General features: G+C 32.9%; 1 protein-coding gene and 1 non-coding gene across 2 annotated transcripts; one reads left to right on the top strand and one right to left on the bottom strand.

Moving 5' to 3' along the window:
* Positions 1–15,987: 15,987 nt before the first annotated feature.
* LOC139885885 (probable protein phosphatase 2C 66) lies at positions 15,988–24,599 on the bottom strand. The gene is made up of 5 exons (XM_071869641.1): positions 24,163–24,599; positions 17,749–18,099; positions 17,553–17,670; positions 17,245–17,468; positions 15,988–16,632 (listed from the first exon to the last, which is right to left on the bottom strand). Exons 1-5 carry the CDS (start codon positions 24,439–24,441, stop codon positions 16,126–16,128), a joined length of 1,479 nt encoding a protein of 492 aa, XP_071725742.1. The 5' UTR covers positions 24,442–24,599; the 3' UTR covers positions 15,988–16,125.
* LOC139887492 (U6 spliceosomal RNA) lies at positions 16,901–17,002 on the top strand. Its single transcript, XR_011773315.1, has one exon. It is a non-coding gene; the product is annotated as a U6 spliceosomal RNA (small nuclear RNA).
* Positions 24,600–25,840: the final 1,241 nt, after the last annotated feature.

Consider the following 25,840-nt stretch of genomic DNA (forward strand, 5'->3'; position numbering starts at 1 on the left):
GGTTATTGTAATTGATGTTTTTGCTTGTGAAAGGTAGTTAATTGTATTCCTTGTCAAAAGAGCTTTCCAATGATATAAGATGCGTATTCTAAGTGTTTACGGTTTGCGTTTTGTGCTAAATTGAATTTTGGATCAAGACTTGAACTTTTGAAACTGACCAGGTACCAGGCCACGCCTAATGTCGCGGCGCGACACCTCTGGCCGCGGCGCGGCAATAGCCATGTTTGGGTTCTGACCTACTTTGTCAAATTTCAAAAAATGTTTGCTATGCTACGCACCTCTGATTCACATGTAACTTGTTCTAACATGCTTATATATGAATAAAAACCTCAGAAAAATAGTTCGGGACCCGACCCGATCCCGTTGACTTTTTCGTTGACTTTGACCAAGTTTGACTTTTAGTCAAACTTAACAAAACACTTATACAATCGTTCTAATCTTATTTTATACTTGATTCTTGCATGAAACTTGACAACGTGATTCACATGCTATATAATCGAGTAGTAATGAGCCATAGGACTAATTGAACACATTTCGCCCGACCTTGTGTCGTAACCGATTAATTGATACAACTTACTTGTTTAGGTCAAGGCTAAGCAACTTTCATGCACACGTTTACTTTGTGAAGTACTTTTATAGTAGTGCACTCGAGGTGAGATCATAGTCCCATCTTTCAACAACTTTTATGCTTTAAACTATGGGATGAGAAACATATACGTATCATACTTTTACACTTGAACACAAGTACGAAAACGAACATTCCACGTACGGTTTTGAACAAAAAGCCTCAATTCAATTATCATTAGTTACACTTGCAGGGTGTAAACGTGAACTTATATTATGTGATCACATGGGCTTGACGAGCCTCATTCGAACGGTTCGCTACCGTTAACGGATGAAATATATTTTCGGGTCTAGTGTATGTTCTAACACTACGCAAAGGGTGCAAAACAGTTAAGTTTGATAATTGGGTGCCCGGGATACAAATAACAACTTTTGGAATGCAAATGATTTTGATAATCATCTTATATTAAATCTTGTGGTTCAAATACAACATTTACTAAAACACCTATGATTTCACCAACGTTTTTCGTTGACAGTTTTCTATATATTTCTCAGGTTCATACTTGGGTATTTGATACATGCTTCCGCGTACACTCATACTTGCTTGGAGTTAAGCATACATGCATACACTCTGATTTCTTGCTTGGGGTCAAGTATACATACATACATACGCTAGTGATAGCACCTTTGGATTCAAACATATCGTTTACATACTTACGCTATTTATAGCAACCGTGATTTTAAACTAATTATGTCGCAAGTTATCTCATTTATAATTTATACTTTTGCAAACTTGAAATTGTTGTCGAACGATTTTGTAAACTAAACTTTGCAAGCATGATACGTTTCAAAAGGACGCGACATAATTTTGGTCAAACGAGTCTCATATAGGGACTACGACCACGTAACGGGACCTAATTTAGCGGCGCCGTCAATGACGATTTTGTCGGGTCGCTACATATAATACTAAGTTAATATTAATAATGATAATAACATTAACAAAATACATATGTTAATTGTAGTGACCCGAACTTTTCCATGTTTATATATATATATTAAATGAAATTGTTATTTACATATTAAGTGTTTCCAACATGTTAAGCAATCAAACTTGTTAAGACTTGATTAATTGAAATAGGTTTCATATAGACAACTGACCACCCAAGTTGACCGGTGATTCACGAACATTAAAACTTGTAAAAACTATACGATGACATATATATGGTTATATATAGTTAACATGATTTTATTATAAGTATGTATCTCATTAGGTATTTTAACAATGAGTTATATACATAAAAATGAGACTATTAATTTAAGAAACTCGAAAACGATATATATAACGATTATCGTTATAACAACGTCTTACTAGGTACATATGAATCATATTAAGATATTGATACACTTGGTTAATTATGTTAAATGATAAGTAAATATATTATTAAGTGTATTAATAATGAAATACATATGTAAAAATAAGACTACTAACTTAATGATTTCGAAACGATACATATATGTAACGATTATCGTTGTAACGAAATTTAACTGTATATATATCATACTAATATATATTATATATCATAATATCATGATAATATAACAATTTAAGATCTCATTTGTTATAATAAACAATGGGTTAACAACATTCAACAAGATCGTTAACCTAAAGGTTTCAAAACAACATTTACATGTAACGACTAACGATGACTTAACGTGTGACGATCGCTCCAAATCTATATGGACGAACACGTCATTCATTGATTTCATTGCGAGGTATTTGACCTCTATATGATACGTTTTGTAAACATTGCACTCTTTTGAAAAGGCACACCATAAATGAATATTTAAATCAAAGGTTTTCGACATCTGATGATTTCTACATATAGACAATCACTGTAAATAATAGTTTACAATAGTACTTCCGTTGACAGTACAGTCAAAATAAGATACATGATGATGATTTGGTGAATGCAACGTTTCCTTGAAAAATATGCCATGTAAGACTCCATGCACATAGCTTGTCTAACATCTAAGCAAACAGCGGAAGACTTCTAGGAAACCTGAGAATAAACATGCTTCAAGTGTCAACACAAAGGTTGGTGAGTTCATAGTTTTAATATTACACATAATCCGTATATCAATGTGGATTACAAAAGTTCAGTTGTTTTATTCAAAACGTTTATCAATAGGTTTTACATAAAAGGGAGATCACAAGATTTCAGTTGTTTCATCCGAAACGTTTATCAATCGGTTCTACAAAATTGAGCACCCTGGTAACTAAACTTTAATGCTTATATAATTTGTACCCTTTGTATAATCATCTTAATAATACACGCAAACCAACGTGTACGCTTCTCAAATAGCATACGTCCGTTAAAAGGCTAGTGCTCTAGCTCGGACGGGGATATCAAGCCCTATGGATCCATATACTGCTACTCGCGCCCACCAGTTCTTATAACTGGCAGTTACTAGTTACCAAAGCTAAGGGATTTTTGGTTCAAACTCAGTGTAGAATTTAGTATGTACTTGTATCCATTGTGTTTAAAATAAATTGCATGTATTCTCAGCCCAAAATATTTAAAGCATTTAAAAAGGGATCAATGAAACTCACGCATATAAATATTGTATATCGATTAATAAAGCATTTGCATGTATTCTCAGCCCAAAAATATGTATAAAAAGGGATCAATGAAACTCACGCATATCAGTTTTAGTTTTTGTATTCATTTTATAAAACAGCGCATGTATTCTCAGTCCCAAAAATATATATAAAAGGGAACAAATGAAACTCACTGTTTAATATTGATATACAATATTGCAGGAAAGCACGTAGACGCATCGGAGATGATAAACACGAGGTTTGATTCACAAAAAAATACCCCCGAACATTACCCATAACCTCCTTGGCAATAACCCATAATTTCCTTAGCTCTAGCTTGCTCGAAAACTCGTTTTGAAAAATTACTTGGACAGCACTCCGTCGTAATATTTTATGTACATTATTATTTTTGTATCGCAAAAATAATAACACTAATAATAAAAATAATAAGATTAATAATAATCTTATTAATAATAATAATAATAATAATAATAATAATAATAATAAAATAAATAAATACGGAGTAAAAATAATATATATGTGTGTGTGATTTATCTGGCCAAAACTCGAGAATTTATAGCACTTGGCCTGAAATCTAGAGTCATGCGACTCGCATGGAAATGGCCTTCTGGCCATGCGACTCGCATGAGGACCAGGGACAGCTCACATTGTTTTGGCTCCTAGCTTGTCGACATAATATAAAATAAATATAAATATATAAATAATTAATATAATTATTTATATATTATATTTTATTCTTGTGCATAGTAGACTTGTAATTTTTGTTCCGATAAGTCGTACGTCATCACTCGACTTATGTCCCGGTTCTGATTTTTCGAATGTCCTTTCGTACGCTGAGAAAACTTGCATTTTACGTTTCGTGACACGTACCTTTGTCAAAATATAGCCTTAAGTTATCCATAAACTATACCACTCATAGTATATCTTAAACTTTCGAGTATTTTGGTCATTTACTTCTATAAATCATCGTCTCGTTATTTGCTAAAAATACATTTTAAAATAGTGTTTTACTGTAGCAATTCACTGTAGCAAAGTCAATTTCACTGTAGCAAATAGTGATTTTCGAAAACACTGTAGCATTTTGAGTAATGTGGCAATTTGAAAATACTGTAGCAAATTAGTGTTTAACTGGTTCATCTTAAACGCTTTAGTTAACTTATCTAAATATCAATTGAATCAATAAACGAATGTTACTATCGTTTATTATATATATGTATATATCTTTTTAATATACATAAATCAGTTTTTAAATACACATTGGACGTTATTTATAAATAAATTTTAATAATAAATATTTCAACTTATCATATACATTCAAATAGATATTTAAACCAATAAGTTTAATGTACGGTATCAAACAATTAATACATTGTTACCTTTTCATGTTATAGTATATATGTATCTTTTTACATATAATTGTTCGCGAATCATCGAAAACAACCGAAGGGTATTTAAATATATAAAAGTAATTCAAAAATTTTGAGATTCAGTTTTACAGACTTTGCTTATCGTGTCGGAAATGTTAATCATACAAAGATTAAGTTTAAATTTAGTCGAAATTTCTGGGTCATCACATAACGACTCAGTTAAAATGTATATACATGTAGTGTTTTAATATGTATTCATACACTTTTGAAAGACTTAAAGACACTTATCAAAATACTTCTACTTAACAAAAATGCTTACAATTACATCCTCGTTCAGTTTCATCAACAATTCTACTCGTATGCACCCGTATTCGTACTCGTACAATACACAGCTTTTAGATGTACGTACTATTGGTATATACACTCCAATGATCAGCTCTTAGCAGCCAATGTGAGTCACCTAACACATGTGGGAACCATCATTTGGCAACTAGCATGAAATATCTCATAAAATTACAAAAATATGAGTAATCATTCATGACTTATTTACATGAAAACAAAATTACATATCCTTTATATCTAATCCATACACCAACGACCAAAAACACCTACAAACACTTTCATTCTTCAATTTTCTTCATCTAATTGATCTCTCTCAAGTTCTATCTTCAAGTTCTAAGTGTTCTTCATAAATTCCAAAAGTTCTAGTTTCATAAAATCAAGAATACTTTCAAGATTGCAAGTTTACTTCCAAGTTTTCTAAATTCATTCCAAGTAATCATCCAAGATCAAGAAACCTTTGTTACTTACAGTAGGTTATCTTTCTAATACAAGGTAATAATCATATTCAAACTTTAATTCAATTTCTATAACTATAACAATCTTATTTCGAGTGGAAATCTTACTTGAAATTGTTTTCGTGTCATGATTCTGCTTCAAGAACTTTCAAGCCATCCAAGGATCCTTTGAAGCTAGATCTATTTTTCTCATTTCCAGTAGGTTTATCCAAGGAACTTGAGGTAGTAATGATGTTCATAACATCATTCGATTCATACATATAAAGCTATCTTATTCGAAGGTTTAAACTTGTAATCACTAGAACATAGTTTAGTTAATTCTAAACTTGTTCGCAAATAAAAGTTAATCCTTCTAACTTGACTTTTAAAATCAACTAAACACATGTTCTATATCTATATGATATGCTAACTTAATGATTTAAAACCCGGAAACACGAAAAACACCGTAAAACCGGATTTACGCCGTCGTAGTAACACCGCGGGCTGTTTTGGGTTAGTTAATTAAAAACTATAATAAACTTTGATTTAAAGTTGTTATTCTGAGAAAATGATTTTTATTATGAACATGAAACTATATCCAAAAATTATGGTTAAACTCAAAGTGGAAGTATGTTTTCTAAAATGGTCATCTAGACGTCGTTCTTTCGACTGAAATGACTACCTTTACAAAAATGACTTGTAACTTATTTTTCCGACTATAAACCTATACTTTTTCTGTTTATATTCATAAAATAGAGTTCAATATGAAACCATAGCAATTTGATTCACTCAAAACGGATTTAAAATGAAGAAGTTATGGGTAAAACAAGATTGGATAATTTTCCTCATTTTAGCTACGTGAAAATTGGTAACAAATCTATTCCAACCATAACTTAATCAACTTGTATTGTATATTATGTAATCTTGAGATACCATAGACACATATACAATGTTTCGACCTATCATGTCGACACATCTATATATATTTCGGAACAACCATAGACACTCTATATGTGAATGTTGGAGTTAGCTATACAGGGTTGAGGTTGATTCCAAAATATATATAGTTTGAGTTGTGATCAATACTGAGATACGTATACACTGGGTCGTGGATTGATTCAAGATAATATTTATCGATTTATTTCTGTACATCTAACTGTGGACAACTAGGTGTAGGTTACTAACGAGGACATCTGACTTAATAAACTTAAAACATCAAAATATATTAAAAGTGTTGTAAATATATTTTGAACATACTTTGATATATATGTATATATTGTTATAGGTTCGTGAATCAACCAGTGGCCAAGTCTTACTTCCCGACGAAGTAAAAATCTGTGAAAGTGAGTTATAGTCCCACTTTTAAAATCTAATATTTTTGGGATGAGAATACATGCAGGTTTTATAAATGATTTACAAAATAGACACAAGTACCTGAAACTACATTCTATGGTTGAATTATCGAAATCGAATATGCCCCTTTTTATTAAGTCTGGTAATCTAAGAATTAGGGAACAGACACCCTAATTGACGCGAATCCTAAAGATAGATCTATCGGGCCCAACAAGCCCCATCCAAAGTACCGGATGCTTTAGTACTTCGAAATTTATATCATGTCCGAAGGAGGATCCCGGAATGATGGGGATATTCTTATATATATATTGTGAATGTCGGTTACCAGGTGTTCAATCCATATGAATGATTTTTATCTCTATGTATGGGATGTGTATTGAAATATGAAATCTTGTGGTCTATTGTTACGATTTGATATATATAGGTTAAACCTATAACTCACCAACATTTTTATTGACGTTTAAAGCATGTTTATTCTCAGGTGAATACTAAGAGCTTCCGCTGTTGCATACTAAAATAAGGACAAGATTTGGAGTCCATGTTTGTATGATATTGTGTAAAAACTTCATTCAAGAAACTAATTTCGATGTAACATATTTGTATTGTAAACCATTATGTAATGGTCGTGTGTAAACAGGATATTTTAGATTATCATTTAATCTACGTAAAGCTTTTTAAACCTTTATTTATGAAATAAAGGTTATGGTTTGTTTTAAAAATGAATGCAGTCTTTGAAAAACGTCTCATATAGAGGTCAAAACCTCGCAACGAAATCAATTAATATGGAACGTTTTTAATCAATAAGAACGGGACATTTCATTAATAATAACCCTATTAGTGATAATAACAATAATATTAATAATAGTACTTGTAAAAATATTAATTTTACTGTTTATGATAATTATGATATTAATGATTTACTAATAATATTAACTTCCTTGATAATGATAATACTAATAAAAATAATGATTTTGTTAAAAAAATGTTACTTATGTTAATAATAATACTAGTAATTACAACAATGATATTAATACTAATATTATTGAAAATAATAATAACTTGTATTATTTTTATAATAACAATAATAATAATTATCCTAATCATAATACTAATAACAATGATAATACTATTGCTACAGTGATAAATTAGTAGTCATAATAATAATAATAATATTATTCCTAATTGTAACTAAAATCATAATACTTGATAGTAATTGAGAATCTTAATAATAATGATTGTATTAATAATAAGTGTTCATAAACCAATAATAACATCAATAATAATAGTAATAATAATAATAATAATAATAATAATAATAATAATAATAATAATAATAATAATAATAATAATAATAATAATAATAATAATAATAATAATAATAATAATAATGATATTATTAATGATAACAATAATATCATAATGAATTATATGTATCACTTTCTTATATTATCTATAATAATATGACTAATACTGATTTTTAACATTCATATTGATTTTATTAATTAATAGTAATAATAATAATGGAAGTAATAATAATATTAGTATAACAATCATATGTTTAACTTATAAACACATTTAACATATTACATTTAATTAATTATGTAATATTATCATATCATGTATTATTTGATATCATTTATTGAATACTTAATATATTACAGTTTAATAATAATTATTAATAGAATTCATATATAGATTTATATATACTACTATATATACAATTTATGTTTTATGTATTAATTAGTTATATTTTAAACAATTATATTCAAAGTATAATATTTCACCTTTTATACTTTGATACAATTGACAAATTACATTTGAAACCGTTTATATCCAAAGTGCTCTATATATTTAAAGTAATAAGTTTTAGTTATTTAAAGTTATCTTTCATAGTAACTAAATTACATAGTGGTTCATTGATATATTCAATATAATTATTTACATATGTAATTATCTATATTTGCAAATCTATTTACAATTACAGGTTCATGAATCATCGGAATAGGTCGAAGGTTAAATGAATTCATGAAAACAGTTCGAACATTATTGAGACTCAACATTACAGACTTTGCTTATCGTGTCGAAATAAAATACGAATTAAGTTTAAATTTGGTCAAAAATTCCCGGGTCATCACAAGAAGAAGGCGATCCCTTCCATCCACCACATTCCCCTCTTAGCGAGGAACCTGAAGCACTTACCGGCGAACCTGTTCGTAATACCATTTTATCTCTCATTTCCAGAGTATCTCGTCATGATTATATACTTTCTCAAATTCTAGATCTCATTCACCCACTCGTCCGAACCGACAATCATCCCGGTGTAATAGAAGAAGTCAACGAGCTTCGCGCTCGGGTAGTGGCTTTGGAGAATATGGTGCAAAGGTTACAAGCACCAGCAGCATCACCGACAGCAACAGTACCACCATCAGCAACACCAACAGTACCATCACCACGACCAACAACAACATTCGCATCCCACACCTCAACATCACAATATGTACCTCGAGCATCAATGTCATACGCACCATAGATACCTAGGAATACCAACAACAAACGATGAAGTATCGATTCATAACTTCATTGAAGAAATATTCTATGGTGATTATGTAATATCTAAAGTTTTAGAGATTATATATTCTAGTCCTAATCGAAAACCAGATGAGATTAATATTATTAAATCCATGATTACATCTAAAGAAAATATATATGTAGGTATATTTTTATAAAGATTGTAATTAAAAATTCTTTTGTACAAACTGTTAATGGGAGAATATTTTAACGGGTAGGTAATACCCGAAAGATATATATAAATTCACAATTAATATGTTACATTCTTCAATTCTGATTCAACAAATCATTAACTATACTCACTACTTTCACAGCGATATACATTAGTTCATAGAAATCTGAACAACCATTCTTATTCAAATTCAATTACAGAACAGAATCCAAGTCAAGATTTAACAAGTGACATCATTCTTAGATCTCTACATTTTTCAAAGCTATACTTTGACTTCAAAACTGTGAAAGATCCTTTAGCATTGTTATTACTGAAAATATTCTTGCAATCCCTGTTCAAAGTATCCAGTTTTACCACACTTCCAACCAGTCAACTTCGACTTTTCAGATTAGCCTTATTATAACCTTGACATATACGTTCTTGTTACTGGGGAACCTTTCATGTTCCACCACATTAGCAGTAAATTTACCAACAACTTCATTAATCCCCGACCTTCTGAAAAATCATTATATTTATCGAAACCCCATCATTTACTCATCTGCATCTTATAACAAGAATTGTCTTGCCAATTACTGGGAATCAGCAATCAGTATTTTGAAATCTCGCAGCATGTCTACTCCAACAGTTATATGTGTACATATAACATCTATCTCCTATACTTACGTACTTTGAATGTGAAGTTTCTGAAAAACACCCTAAACTGCGAACTAGTTCTTGAAATTTCGAAAGATACTGATGAAGCAGCAAAAACTATAAACGACCTTAACAGTAAAAAGTTTGATGATAAAGAATAGTGTGTTGGCAAAGCTCAGAGAAAGAGAAGGTTTGGAACTGGAAAACGAATTGAGCAAAGTATGAAGGAGGCTGTGGACAAATCACAAAGACTAAACCTGCCTTCAAAGAATCCAAATGATTCAGTATCTGCTAAAGTCATTAACGAATACCTTGCTCCTGACTCTAAACCCTTGCGGACAATATTCTTCATCATCCTCTGATATTAGAAATTTTAAGATATCATCGTATATTTCATTATAAATATTCTCCATATTTCTGAAGATATTTCCATAATTATTCTTATCTAAAATAATTTATATCTTTGCACCATCTGTATTATATCATAAAAGAAACTATTTTAGTTTCTAAATTCTGAAACCTTCAAGTTTAAAATATGAATGTTTTTGAAGTAGTGTTGGGAATTGAAGCATGAGTTAGTATAATATAATGACACTTGATCAACGTGATTATATTATAATAAGTCATGCTGAGTTTCTAAATGGAACATGACGATTCACATACCATACCGTCATCATGTGCCATGTTACACGACTCTGGTATTCTATTTAACCTCTAAGAATATCAAGAAAATATTTTCTTGATGATTCGGTTTTTTCCGAATATTCTGGTAATTTGACAAATCAAAATCGTGTCATTACAATTTCCTTCTTAGAACATTAACTATGTTCATTTCAAAATCCATACCTACGAATTCTGGACCATTATTCGTTTGACTTGAAGTCGGGAAGAGGAGACAAAAGTATGGAACTCTTGGATATAAAAGAAAGTATAAAGCTCGACAACAACACATAAATTATAAACCGTGCATATCAATAAGTATTGCCACGTAAAGGCACGGGAGAATTAAAATTACTATAACCCCAAGGTAATAATAAAAATAAATAAAATCCTCCGATGGTAGATGAAAGAGAAGAATGACAGATATAAAAGTTAGGAGTATATCAAGGATCAGAACTGGATGTAGCATATTGACGAATGATTCAAAGTATGAATTAAAGGAGAAAGAATATAGGGTGTGAGTTGTGGAAATAAAAAAATGAAGAGAATGAATTTATAGTGACATATCCGACAGAGCAATCAAAACAGGTTATCGCATTTAATCAAAGAAGATCCTAATTTCCTTAATTATCGAAGAATCAAATCTTATTACGGAAATTTTCTCTAAATCCCTTGAAATCCGGAAATCAATCCTATCTACGTCAAAAGATATGACGAATCTACATTTATTCATTTCACTCTTTTGTGATAGCTTCACTCGTACTCTTCACAAAATCAAATTGTTTGTCAATATTACTCGATGATGATAAAAATCTAATTTTCAGCTCGTATGCGTCATGAAAACATACTTATTGTCAGCCATGACCATCCCAATCAAATTTCGGGACGAAATTTGATTAACGGGTAGGTACTGTGACAACCCGGAAATTTTCGACCAAATTTAAACTTAATCTTTATATGATTCCGACACGATAAGCAAAGTTTGTAATGTTGAGTCTCGAAAATTTTGGAACTATGTTCATACATTCAATTACCCTTTTGACTATGCTCGACGATTCACGAACGAATATATAAATGGATATGAATATATACATGTATATATATATATTATAACTTGAAAACGTTAACAAAGTATTAAATGTATAATATTTTACATTAAACGTATTTGTCTCAACATATGCTTAATATATTCATCTACGGAATTAGAAGATAATACCAACGATTGGATTAGTAAATATTTCAACAATTATAAACCCCGTAAGTATTGTGATAAATCTTTGTTGAGAGATTCACCTTGATTTAAGAAATCTTTCCTTTTTAACTGTATATGATATATAAATAACTTGCAACGTGTATAGAAAAAGTATTTATATATATTGTATATATATATATTAAGGTTCAAAATTATTTTTGTAAACAATAGTAACACCCATTTATTGTTCTGTTTGATAAATAAATATTATATACAAATTTATATTTTTCTAAACGAAAATATATATTTTACAATGTGATAATGCATAGAATTGAATTAGATATAAAACGTTTCGATATTATTAAATATATTTTAATAAACAACGAGGAGTTGATTTATAGAAGCAAATGACCAAATTACTCAAATGTATAAGTTATACTTTGAGTAATATAGTTTATTGATAATTTAAGATTATATTTTGACAAAGGTACGAATCACGAAACGTAAAGTACAAGTTTTCTAAATGTACGAAAGGACGTTCGAAAATCCAAAATCGAGACATAAACCGTGTATCAACGTGCGAGTCAACGGACCTAAAATTACAAGTCAACTATGTACATGAATATAATATAATATATATATATATATAATTAATATAAATTATATATATATTATATATATATAATAATATGTCGACAAACAAGAAAATAAAAAAATTGTGAGCTGGATTTTGAGGCCATGCGATCGCATGAGAAATAGGCATAAAACCCATGCGATCGCATGGGGTCAGATTTCAGGACTGATCTATAAATTGAATTCGTTTTTGCTCGAATACACACCCACATATCCTCACATCTCTCTGCTCACTTTATATATATTTATATTATTATTATTATTATAATTATTATTATAATTATAATAATTATTATTATTATTATTATTATTATTATTATTATTATTATTATTATTATTATTATTATTATTAATCTTATAATTAGGAGTATTATTATTAGTATTATTATACATAAAATACTACGACGAGGTCATGAGCAAGTTATTTTCAAAACAAGCTTTTCGAGCGGGATAGAGCTAAGGAAATTATGAGTTATAGCTAAGGAGGTGATGGGTATTATTCGGGGGTATTGCTCGTAAGTCAAACTAGTGTTTATCATCTCTGTTGCGTCTACGTACTTTCCTGCAATATTGAATCACAATATTGATACGTAAGCATTCATATCTTATCTTTTATATATTAATAGTGTATACATGTCTAGTGCTCGAGTATATATGTTTATGCATGCTAGTATGCTAAATTTAGTCGTTAAACAGTTTATGATGAATCACGAATTAAATACATATATTACTGATAAAAGGTATATGATATGCATGTTTTTGGAAAGCTGGCGAAAAATCAATAACTTTTCATTTAGAAATCGCGAAATTTCGATGAATGAATTAAAAGATATGGGCAACTGAATTATGATCAACGTTAATTGGAATTGCTTTTGAATCTGAAATTAATATTTAAACAACTTGTCTATGAGATTGATAAATTGGAATTTTAGATATTACTAATCGAGTAAATGAATTTCTATATAAGGCACGTCTCGTTTTGTTGAACAATAGTCAAAATTGATTGTTTTATCATATTTTAAAGCCTTATAAAAACTATAGTTTAATTTTACAAGAATTGGAAAACTATGTGAAATGTTAAAATGTTTCGATTGCCCTGATCATTCAACTATAGTATTGAGTCAGATTGACTTTTTGAAATGACTTTTGATAACTTTTGTATGTCGATCTCGAGCATTAGGATTGTGATACACTATGATCAGACCTAGCTTGATAGACATTTATTGACCAACATATGTTCTCTAGGTTGAAATCTACGGTTATTTGGTATTCTGAGTTTCGGTCACATTTCGGTGAACGACTTTATGTGCTGCTAAGGTGAGTTTCATTTGCCCCCTTTTTAATTACTTTGCAATTTACATTTTTGGGCTGAGAATACATGCACTTTATTTTAAACGCAATGGATACAAGTACATACTAAATTCTACACCGAGTTTGAATCGAAAATCCCTTAGCTTTGGTAACTAGTAGCTGCCGGTTATAAGAACTAGTGGGCATGAATAGTTGTATATGGATCCATAGGGCTTGACATCCCCGTCTGTTCCAGGTATAGAAACCCTAGCCTGAACTATAAAACAGACGTATGCTATTTGAGTTTAGTACACGTTGGTTTGCGTGTATTGTACATGTTGGTTGCATGTATGTTAAAACAGGAGTACTTATTATAACGTTAAAGTTTAGTTACCAGGGTGCTCAATCTTGTAGAATATTTTGATAAACGTTTCTAGATGAAACAACTGAAATCTTGTGATCCACCTTTATGTACAGATTATGCAAAATATTAAAACTATGAACTCACCAACCTTTGTGTTGACACTTGTTAGCATGTTTATTCTCAGGTTCCCTAGAAGTCTTCCACTGTTTGCTTATATGTTAGACAAGCTATGTGCATGGAGTCTTACATGGCATATTTTTTAAGGAAACGTTGCATTCACCAAATCATCACCGTGTATCTTATTTTGACTGCATTGTCAACGGAAGTACTATTATAAACTATTATTTACGGTGATTGTCTATATGTAGAAATCATCAGATGTCGAAAACCCTTGATTTAAATATTCATTTATGGTGTGCCTTTTCAAAAGAATGCAATGTTTACAAAACGTATCATATAGAGGTCAAATACCTCGCAATGAAATCGATGAATGACATGTTCGTCCATATGGATTTGGAGCGATCGTCACAACCATCATCATCGTCATCTTCAAAGATAAAGTTGTCGCCTTTTATCGGGTACGAATCTACAAGTTTGCTTTCATGTAGATGCTTGAAGTTGTGCGACTTGAAGTTGTTTTGGCTTCATGGTGTGTAAACTAATTAGGGATGAACATAGAAGGTGTCTGTAGGTGAAATGAGTTTTAAAAGATAAAAGAGAAAAGAATAGACAAGAAAAGAAAAAAGGAAAGAGGAGAAAAAAAAAGGAAAGGAAAAAAAAAGATAAATTTAATTATTTAATTAAAAAGTTATAAAAAGACTAAACTGCCCTCACATGTTTGGCACATGTTTCAGGGTAACAGAAAAAAAGACGGCAACTAGAAGGAAGGATGACGCGAGTTACTTTTTGAAAGTATAGTGACGACCTTAGTGAAAAAAAAAAGTTTAAGGACGACCCTAGTGATTTTGGTACAAGTTCAAGGACGACCTGAGTAATTTTGTCTTAAGTTTACTATGTTTCAAGCTAGTGCTCGAAAGGATGTAGAGAGGGCATTTGGGGTTCTTCAAGGTCGATTTCATATTTTAAGATTAGCAGCACGCACTATGTCGGTAAACAAGATGCGAAGAGTTATGGACTGTTGTATCATATTACATAATATGATTTTAGAAGATCAAGGATTTGCGTTAAGTGATTGGGAGGAAGAGTTCATTACCGAAGATATGGAGAATCGTCCAAAACGGATACCGAATAGAGGACGGGATCAAGACATTATCATCCGAGAGATAAGAGATAGGACGGTGCATGACCAACTAACCGTTGATCTAGTTGAGCATATTTGAAACCTCCCATCCGCATTCCGCATCATGAATGGTTAAATTTTATGTAATGGTTAAATTTTATGTAATGGTTAAATTTTATGCAATGGTTAATTTTTATATGTTTTTAATTATATGTAATATAATTTGTATTCATAATAAAATAAAAAAAGAAAAAGAAAAAATAAAATTGGAGGGTCGTCAAGGTTATTTGAGTGTCAAATGCTGACACTGCCACGTCACAGGCAGATTGCACTTTTTGGCCAAAAAGTGAACAATCTGCCTGTGACGTCACATACAGGGTTATTCATGGTCTTACTAATCTGCCTGTGAAGTCACAAGCGGGGTTATTCATGGTCTTACTGACTTACTGGGGTTTGTACATTTATAGGCACTGATGACGTTTACTCATTTAACGGGTCAATCAACATATACAGAAACCTTTATCAAAATAACAATTTTGATTAATTTTTTGGCCCTATACACAATCAGCAAACGCAAACAAAGCCTAAAGAAAAAGTGTTGCATTGCATGATACTACTGTAAACAAGAAAATTACTACCTGAAATATGATACACATCACATAAAAAGGTCTAAAATTCAATACAAAATCAAAGTTATTTAACAAATTTTCTCGAACCAGTTGACTTTTTGTCACCGGACAGAAACCTGGGAATGCTTAGCAAACTATTGACCCGAACAACACCTTCAAGTGCTGACCATTCTTCGTCTTCACCACTCATTATGAACTCGGCTAGACTCCTTTTAGACGCCCCAACACCACTCTTTTCAACCAACTTATTATCAACTTCCGGTTCAACACATGGTACGATCTCACATACGTCTCTGACCGTACCCGAATGCTCAAGAACAGGTTCTGATACTGTATCAACTGCTGGAGCGACAGTAGTATCGGTTTCGTTTGTTTCCTTTTGGGGTGACGTGGGTACGGGTTTTGGGTCAAGAAATAGGCATACAGCGGCACAATCGTCGTTTTTGGATGTGGGGTATTTAAGCCGCCAAGCCCGTGTAGCACAGTCGATTAGCGCTCGAGCTGAAGTTGATCGACTTGGAGCTGCAGCCACGATGTCTACGGCTTCTTTATTTGAAAGTACATCCCATACCTATATTGCAAAATAGCAAACATGTTCAGAACTTTGTTTGTATTGGATCTTGAAAGAAACAAAGTTAGAGGTGGCAATTTCAACCCATTTATGTGGTTGATTCATGCCATAATCTACTTCTAATGGATCAAACAGAAAAAGTTTAAAAATTTGGTTAAGAAAAAAAATCAAACGGGTCATTTAGTTTATTTGTAGGCATAATACTTCGTAATCGGATTTATTAAAAAAAAAATATTTGATTATTACGTTAATAATATGAATTTTGCTAGTCGCTTCGAGAACATCCGATAAAATTGGAACGATACGAAGAAGTTTAGCATGGCCCTGCGCAAAGATGACATGCACAAATTGAGAAATAGTAAAAAAAAATATGAATTTTGATAACGACAGCTAAGGACTGGACTGTTGTTAACACACATAAAACACATAAATTAGGTAACCGTCACCATCATAAAGTTAATAACTAACTGCTAAATACAACTGTTTTAAGCGTAAGCGCTACTTGTTTTGACCTTCATTAAATACTGCCCATTTGACTCAAACCTACTTTGACCAGTTACCAAAACGACCCATTTTGTCATCTCTAGAAAAAGTGGTGGTAGAAAACGGTACCCCGTCAGTTGCAAGGACAACAAACTTGTCTCTATCGGTAATACGGTGATAATAAACATCCGGGACAGAAATTAATCCAAAGTCCTTTAAACAAAAGTCACCAAAAGCTCTAGCCATAGCCAAACCAGGTGAATCGCTGTTTGGTAACCACACACGTGCAACCTCTGGTTCATCTTGCAATGCAAATACCCGTCCTTTAAACTGCTGAATCCTAGCTGCTTCTCCTATAAACGATTAAAATGCATACGCTTTAGCATCATCATCCAAGAAATTAGAGAGCTAACTTATTCGGATAGAAAGATAGTTACTTGGGAGATTGGGTTTTAAATCAACGGTTAATTGAACAGCGGCTAAACCGTTGTTATCGTCTCTTGTTGCTAGCACTGCTCTCGAGTCTCCAACATTTCCGATTATAAGATCTTGAGCCTGAAACAATTAAATGGCTTAACAATACTTAATACACATTAAATAAAGTAAAACAAAAATTACAAAGTTATCGTGTACCTGCTTGACCAAAGTAACTGCGGTTGACCCACTGCAGAAACAGTCAATGGATGGATTTGTCTTTAATTCCATGTCCATTAACCTAAAAGCTTTTAGTAACGACTTTTTAAGCGGTATATACTTTTCTGGAATGTGTTTTTTCTCATCGACTTCTTCACACCAATTATCGTCTTCCTCGTCCTCATGTGTGCTTCCATTAGCATTGCCATTTTCACTATCTGAACTTGTTTTCCATTGAGTAGACAATAGAATAGGAAGAGAGTCCCTTACTTTCCTAGCAACCATGTGCCCGTAAGGACCATGCCCGTCAAATACGCCACAAAATATCGCCTCATTGGTTGAATCAAATTTCTGTTTTAAAAAATATTCACAAGCTCAAAATACTATTCAAAAGAAAACTCCAAACAACCCATTGACGTTTATCATATTAAATCTGGGACCTCTGTCAAACATATGCTATCTAACCAATTTACTATAACAGGCATAAATTTCAGTTTCCATGTGTAAGTAGTAAACTGTTGGAAGCTTCGACGAGCCCAACACACCCACTATAGAGGATCTAGACTATACTAGACTCACTACACCAACACTTTGACGTTGGTTAGCCTTTAATTTTATAAATCCTTAGTGCACAATGTACTTAGGCGACAGTGTCGACCATATATCTTTAGGCGGTATAACCGACCATGTATTACTTAGGTGGCAGAGCCGACCATATAATAAGAACAACAAAAGTGCACTAAGAACTTAAACACAAACTAAGGCTTGATCGGGAAACTTAACAAAAACACTTATATTAAATTACAATTACAATATTACTTACAAGCTTTATCTTCTCTACTTTCGCTAACTCACACTCTTCTTCTCTTCTTCACAACTCACTTCTTATTTCACTCTCACAACTTCACACAACACAAATGAAATCTCCTCTCATATTTATACTACTCCATGGAACATTCTAGAACCTAGATATTTCCATGGATATATAAATATCTAGATATTTCTACAACCTACAAATATCTAGATTTTTCTTTTACATTTCAATTTCTAGATTTTTCTCTCATATTCTAATATCTAGATATTTTCATATACATATTAATATCTAGATATTTTACCCATATACATTTACTAATTCCATATTATTCTAAATTTGCATTTATTTTAACACTCCCCCTCAATGCAAATTTTCTTCCAACGATGTCTTGCAGACCATTCCAAGTGCTTCTCTGAATTTTGTAAACTTCGGTTTACTTAGGCTCTTGGTGAATATATCTGCTACCTGTTCATCTGTCTTTGTTGGCACCATCTTGATCTCCCCTTCAAGGACCTTCTCGCGAACATAGTGATAGTGTACTTCTATATGTTTTGTTCTTGCGTGAAAGACTGGATTCTCTGCTAGACGTATAGCTGATAGGTTATCGCAGAAAAGCTCTACTTGATAGTCTGTTGATTGATGAAGATCTTCCATTAGTTGTTTCAACCATGTAATTTCTTGTGTTGCTGACGATGCCGATCGATATTCTGCTTCAGTGCTTGACAAGGATACTGTTGGTTGTCTCTTGCTGCACCATGATATTACTCCTGATCCAAGACTAAACATGTATCCAGTTGTTGACCGTCGTGTATCATAGTCTCCAGCGTAATCGGCGTCACAATATCCAGTCACGTGACATTCTTTTGTTTTCTTGTACAAAATGCCAAAGTTAATAGTGCCTTTAACATACCTTAAGATGCGTCGTACAACATCAAGATGAGGCTTCTTCGGATTGCTCATGTATCGACTAACCACTCCAACTGCATAAGATATGTCTGGCCGGCTTAGTGTGAGATAAATAAGACTTCCGACCATCTTTCGATACATGGTAACATCTTGAAGACTTTTTCCTTCATCTGCTCGTAGTTTTGTATTCGGATCCATCGGAGTTGAGATAGGTTTGCAATTAAGCATTCCGTACTTTTGTAAAAGATCTCGCGCATATTTCTGTTGTCCCAGAAATAATCCTTCTCTTTTCTGCTCTATTTCGAGTCCAAGAAAATGTTTGAGTTCTCCAAGCTCCTTCATATGAAATCTGATAGACAGATTCTCTCTTGTTCTTTGGATCTCCTCATAGTGATCTCCTGTGATGATTAAGTCATCCACATATACTAGCACTTTGGCTAGTTTTCCTTGATCTTGTTTCACAAATAAACTAGAATCTGAAGGAGCAACTGTGAAACCACTTTGTACTAAGAACTCGCCGATCTTCCCGTACCAAGCTCTTGGAGCCTGCTTCAAGCCGTATAGTGCTTTCTTTAATTTGCAGACATGGTCAGGATGGGACTTGTTCTCAAAGCCTCTTGGTTGCTCCATATAAATTTCTTTGTCAAGTTCTCCATGTAAGAAAGCGTTCTTGACATCCATCTGCCACATCTTCCAAGATTTGCTAGCGGCTAAAGCTAGTAGAGCTCGAATTGTTGTGATCTTCGCCACTGGACTAAACGTTTCTTCATAATCCAGCCCATATTGTTGAGAAAAACCTCTAGCAACAAGTCGAGCTTTATACCTTTCAATGGAGCCATCTGATCGAGTCTTCACCTTGTAAACCCATTTACAAGATATTGGTTTTACATCTTTTGGCTTTGGAACTAAACTCCATGTCTGATTTTCTTTTAGTGCATTAATTTCTTCTTCCATCGCTTTCTGCCATTCTCGATTTTGCGCTGCTTCTTCATAAGTAGAAGGCTCAATAGGTATTGATTCATCCACATGAGCAGCATTGGCATACCTTGGATTAGGTTGTCTCGGCCTTGTTGACCTCCTTAATTCTTGTGCATGCTCCTCGACTTTCTTTTGGCTTGGACGAACCTCCTCGGATATAGATTGATGTACACCAGTTTTCCATGGACTCTTTTTCTTAGAGTACGACCCTTCTCCTTCTTTTATTGGATCCAATATCTGCTCTTTAGGTTCTTCTTTTTCTTCTGGAACTTCTTCTAATCCATGAGATTCTGGAAGCTCTATCTTTTGAGGTGACCACCATGAAGAAGCTTCATCAAATACCACATTTCTTGAAGTATGGCACTTTCCAGTATTTGGATCACAACATCTCCATCCTTTTCTTGATTCATCATAACCGACAAAAATGCACCGAATTGCCTTCTTATCAAATTTGCTTCGGAGATGATCTGGCACGAAGACGTAGCATACACATCCAAAAACCTTGAAATGATTGACGGTTGGCTTGATCTTCCATAATCTTTCATATGGTGAAATATATCCCAACTTTGTTTGCGGGAGTCTGTTAATCACGTATGAAGCCGTCCTCATACATTCGGCCCAAAATCTTCCTGGTACATTCTTACCATGAAGCATACTTCGACAAGTTTCAGCAAGATGACGATTCTTACGTTCTGCCACTCCATTCTGTTGTGGAGTATTAGGGCAAGTTAATTGCCTTCTGATCTTGTGCTTCTTAAGATAGATATTGAACTCGGTTGATAAATATTCACCTCCATTATCTGTGCGTAAGCATCGAATCTTAGTATTGAGCTCACTTTCTACCTTGTTCTTGAACTCTTTAAACTTCAGAAAAGTCTCCGACTTCTCCTTCATGAAGTAAACCCACACATATCTTGAGAAGTCATCAATGAATGTCACCATATATTTCATACCTCCAAGTGATGTTTGTTTCACTGGGCCGAAAACATCTGAGTGTATGAGCTCTAGTGGTGTCTTGGACTGATGCGCTGACTCCTTGAATGGCAATTGGTGAGCTTTTCCAAATTGACATCCAGCACATATTGTATCTGTTCGGATATCAATTTGAGGAAGCCCATTTACTATGCGTTTTACCATCATCTCCTTTAACTTGTTGTAGCCCACATGCCCAAGACGTTCATGCCAAAGATCAGCCGTCTCATTTTTTCGAGTCTTATCCACATAAGCTGTTTCAGCAGATAATACATAAACCGACTCTATTCTTCTTCCTTGCATAATTGGATTGCCAACCACCTTCACTCTCTTGAATACGGACACATCTTCTGGTCCAAAGAGCACATAATTCCCTTCTGCTGTCAATTGTGGTACTGACAGTAAATTCTTCTTTAGGCCAGGGACAAGATACACCTTCTCGAGTTGGAGCTTATGAGAGTCGCCTTCATTTGGAATTATTGTCTTTCCAATGTGAGAAATAGACAACCTTGAATTGTCGGCTGTCAACACGACTCTCTTTCCTTTGTAATCCTCCATTTCTTGCAGCTTCGTCTCATCATTGGTCATATGATTTGAGCACCCAGAATCAATGATCCAATCATCTTTGTAGTTTATTTTTGACTTTAAAGTTGTTGTAAGAGCTTGATCATCTATGTCAGCTTCAACAGAGAGTCCAGCTTCTGCATCCCATGTTTTCTCATTAATGGATGCTTCAAATGTGACCTCTTTCTTCTCATCTCTTGCGGCGGCCACATTTCCTTCGAAAGTTCGCCTTCTGGGGAATCTACATTCTCGAGCAAAATGACCCTTCTTGCCACAATTGAAGCATTCACCATTCTTTCTCTTATCATTTTCCCCGTATTGTTGGCGATGATCTCTTCTTCCTTGTTGAGCTCCCCCTGAAGCGTTGCCTTTTGATTTTGGGTGACCCTTCCACCCATATGTCTTACTTTCTTTCATCGTCTCTTGTCTTCGAGATGTTGCTTTCTTCTTATTGGTGAAGAGTGCATCTTCTCCGTCTTTTATGGTTACTTCATTCATCTGCTTGGCTAATGCCTCTTGATTAGCCAATAAATTCTCCAGCTCTATTAATGATGGTTGAGTAGGCCATCCTCTCACAGCGGCTATAAATCCATTATACTCGGATCTTAAGCCATGGATGATAATTCTCTTCATCCTTGCATCACTCACTTTCTCTTCAGGAGCAAGTTGAGATATCTCACGACAAATAGATTTCACCTTGGTGAAATACTGAGAAATAGATAGACTTCCTTGTGAGATACCTGCGAGCTCATTTTCCAAGAGCTGGAGGCGTGCTTCATTCTTCTTTGAAAATAATTTTTCAAAAGTTTCCCAAGCTGCCTTTGGTGTTTTCTCGTCACGGATGTGCTCCAATAGATCCTCCTCGATTGTAGTCTTCAATATAAATAAAGCCTTCCCGGCCTTGATGTTCCATTTTCTCAAGGCTTCAGCATTTCCTTTCGATGGAGGCGTTGTGTCACTGCCAACAACTATTTCCCATAAATCCTGTCCTTGTAGGTAGGATTCTATGCAAGTCCGCCAATAACCATAGTTGTGGTTATTGAGACTCTTGATTCCACTGCTCGTACTTGCAAGATCTGCCATCATGACGTCCAACGTCCAATAAGCTTGGTCCCTGACCGATGAGCTTTCACAGTTCCTAACTGTGCTCCGACAGAATCTTCCTTAGAGCCTTGGTGAAAACAAGCCGATGTAAACGTCCAACGTTTACCGATTTCCTCCACTAGAAATGGTCCCGAACGACCCGCTCTGATACCAATTGTTGGAAGCTTCGACGAGCCCAACACACCCACTATAGAGGATCTAGACTATACTAGACTCACTACACCAACACTTTGACGTTGGTTAGCCTTTAATTTTATAAATCCTTAGTGCACAATGTACTTAGGCGACAGTGTCGACCATATATCTTTAGGCGGTATAACCGACCATGTATTACTTAGGCGGCAGAGCCGACCATATAATAAGAACAACAAAAGTGCACTAAGAACTTAAACACAAACTAAGGCTTGATCGGGAAACTTAACAAAAACACTTATATTAAATTACAATTACAATATTACTTACAAGCTTTATCTTCTCTACTTTCGCTAACTCACACTCTTCTTCTCTTCTTCACAACTCACTTCTTATTTCACTCTCACAACTTCACACAACACAAATGAAATCTCCTCTCATATTTATACTACTCCATGGAACATTCTAGAACCTAGATATTTCCATGGATATATAAATATCTAGATATTTCTACAACCTACAAATATCTAGATTTTTCTTTTACATTTCAATTTCTAGATTTTTCTCTCATATTCTAATATCTAGATATTTTCTTATACATATTAATATCTAGATATTTTACCCATATACATTTACTAATTCCATATTATTCTAAATTTGCATTGTATTTTAACATAAACTACCAAAAATAACAAAGTCCTTTATTAAGTCATACAAAATCATTTCAAAAGAATCATTTTTTACCTCAAAGTGTAAAGTCCTCTATTGTCTACTATGCCAACACCATGTCATTAAGCTAAAATTAGCAGTAATTTTTAATAATTTGAGTCATTTATAACCTAAAATGCCAACCGAACTTATATTGAAAATTTTCATTAACATCAGGTTCATTATAAATATCAAGTATATGTGTGTGATAATGATGAAGAAGAATAATAACAAACCTCCCAAACAATCATAGCATCTTGATTTGTTCCTTTTTTCCCTTGTTGTGTATACAAACTTGCAATACTTGTTGACCCATTACCAAAAAGTCTACCGGGAACATGGCGGAGCAACCGTTCCACCGCCGTAGCGCCACCGCCACCAAATTTGAATTTTGAATCAGAGTTATGTCTAACACTTTTGGATTTCCACCAATTTTTATCATTTTCATCATCTCCGTCACCACCGTCTTTTCTATCTCTCCGGCCGCCGCCGGTGGTGGAACAACATGAACCCATCTCGTAAAATGTTATAAAGATTAGTTTTTATTTTTTATTTTTTGATTATTATTTTTTGATTTTCTTTGTTGGGTATGCAATCTTTAGGTTGAAAATCAAAAGGGGTTTATGTTAGTACGTGAACAGGAAGAAAACAAAGATGGATCTACAGCAAGATTACAAAAAAAGACAACTTTTTTACAGCCTCAATGTAGATGAACAACCAGAAAGCAAAAAGGGTGTTCGTGTGTGTGCAGATTACTGTATATGATTATGATTATGATTTTTTCCTTTGATAAAATATAAATAAATAGATAAAAAAAGTTTGTTTATTTATTTAGTAGGTGGATAGAATCCAAACGGTCCGCCCTATGACTTTATGTCAAAGATTTAATTACATTTCGGGAGTTGATACTCACACATTCAAAATTGATCCATTCATACTTTTTAACACAAAATTAACAGTTATAACCCTAAGTTTATTTAAAGACTTGAACCTTCATAATTGTAAATTAAAGGTATAATAGTAAATTAGTGTGTATGAATCAATTCTTATTGTGTGAGTATCATCTCCCTTTCATTTCAACCAATATATATTGTTATTTATTTTTTGCATTCTCATTATCACTTTTATGTTTTCAAAGCAATGACATAACTACTATTTTTAAAAAAATGGCGTTAGAAGTCGCTGACTGACCAGATCAGGCGTAATGTTCAATAACCATCCACTCAATCATTTCTTTAGTACGAATCATTACAATTTTATTATACATTAGGAGAAAAATCATACGACGAATCCATACGAGCATCGAATTGTACACAACCAAACTTAACCATACACAATCAATTACGGAGTATACTTTAAGGTATTGTAGATTATAATAATATAATGAATAATTGATTGTGTATGAAAAAATTTTAGATGTGTACAAATCAACACTTTTTAATTTCAACTATAAATAATACTCCGTACATGTTTTGGACATAACCATCTTTTTATATTTAATTTCAGGATGTGAACGATTGGAATAAATAGACTAATAAAGAAATTGGTAGCAAAATGTCATAAATCTGTTATAATTCAGTAGGCTTATAACTACCTTTAGTGGTTTGATTCTTGATGTTATAATTCAGTAGGCTTATAACTACCTTTAATGATTTGATTCTTGATTAAGAATACTAATAATGGAGTGTAAGAACAAAGATGATAATGGAGAGAAAGAAAGAAACACTTTGTAAGTGTGAGAAATGGTGCAAGTTTAATGCTTGCATTCATGGCTATTTATAGCAAAAATATCACAAGTTTAGGTAATACAATAATATTACTTTTGTGTATCAATAATTGACTATCCATTTATATATATATATATATATATATTTATATATTATAACACTCCCCCTTGGATAGCAATTTTGTTTG

The sequence above is a fragment of the Rutidosis leptorrhynchoides genome, chromosome 1 (assembly GCF_046630445.1).
Source record: "Rutidosis leptorrhynchoides isolate AG116_Rl617_1_P2 chromosome 1, CSIRO_AGI_Rlap_v1, whole genome shotgun sequence".
Classification (NCBI taxonomy): domain Eukaryota; kingdom Viridiplantae; phylum Streptophyta; class Magnoliopsida; order Asterales; family Asteraceae; genus Rutidosis; species Rutidosis leptorrhynchoides.

Bases quoted from the DNA above. Each gene is read 5' to 3' on its own strand.
- LOC139885885 (XM_071869641.1), bottom strand. From the start codon at position 24,441: ATGGGTTCATGTTGTTCCACCACCGGCGGCGGCCGGAGAGATAGAAAA. The intron at 17,469-17,552 runs GTAACTATCTTT...AATCGTTTATAG, and splicing joins TTTAAAACCCAATCTCCCAA to GAGAAGCAGCTAGGATTCAG. The intron at 16,633-17,244 runs GTACCGTTTTCT...TTTGCAATATAG, and splicing joins TTGTCCTTGCAACTGACGGG to GTATGGGATGTACTTTCAAA.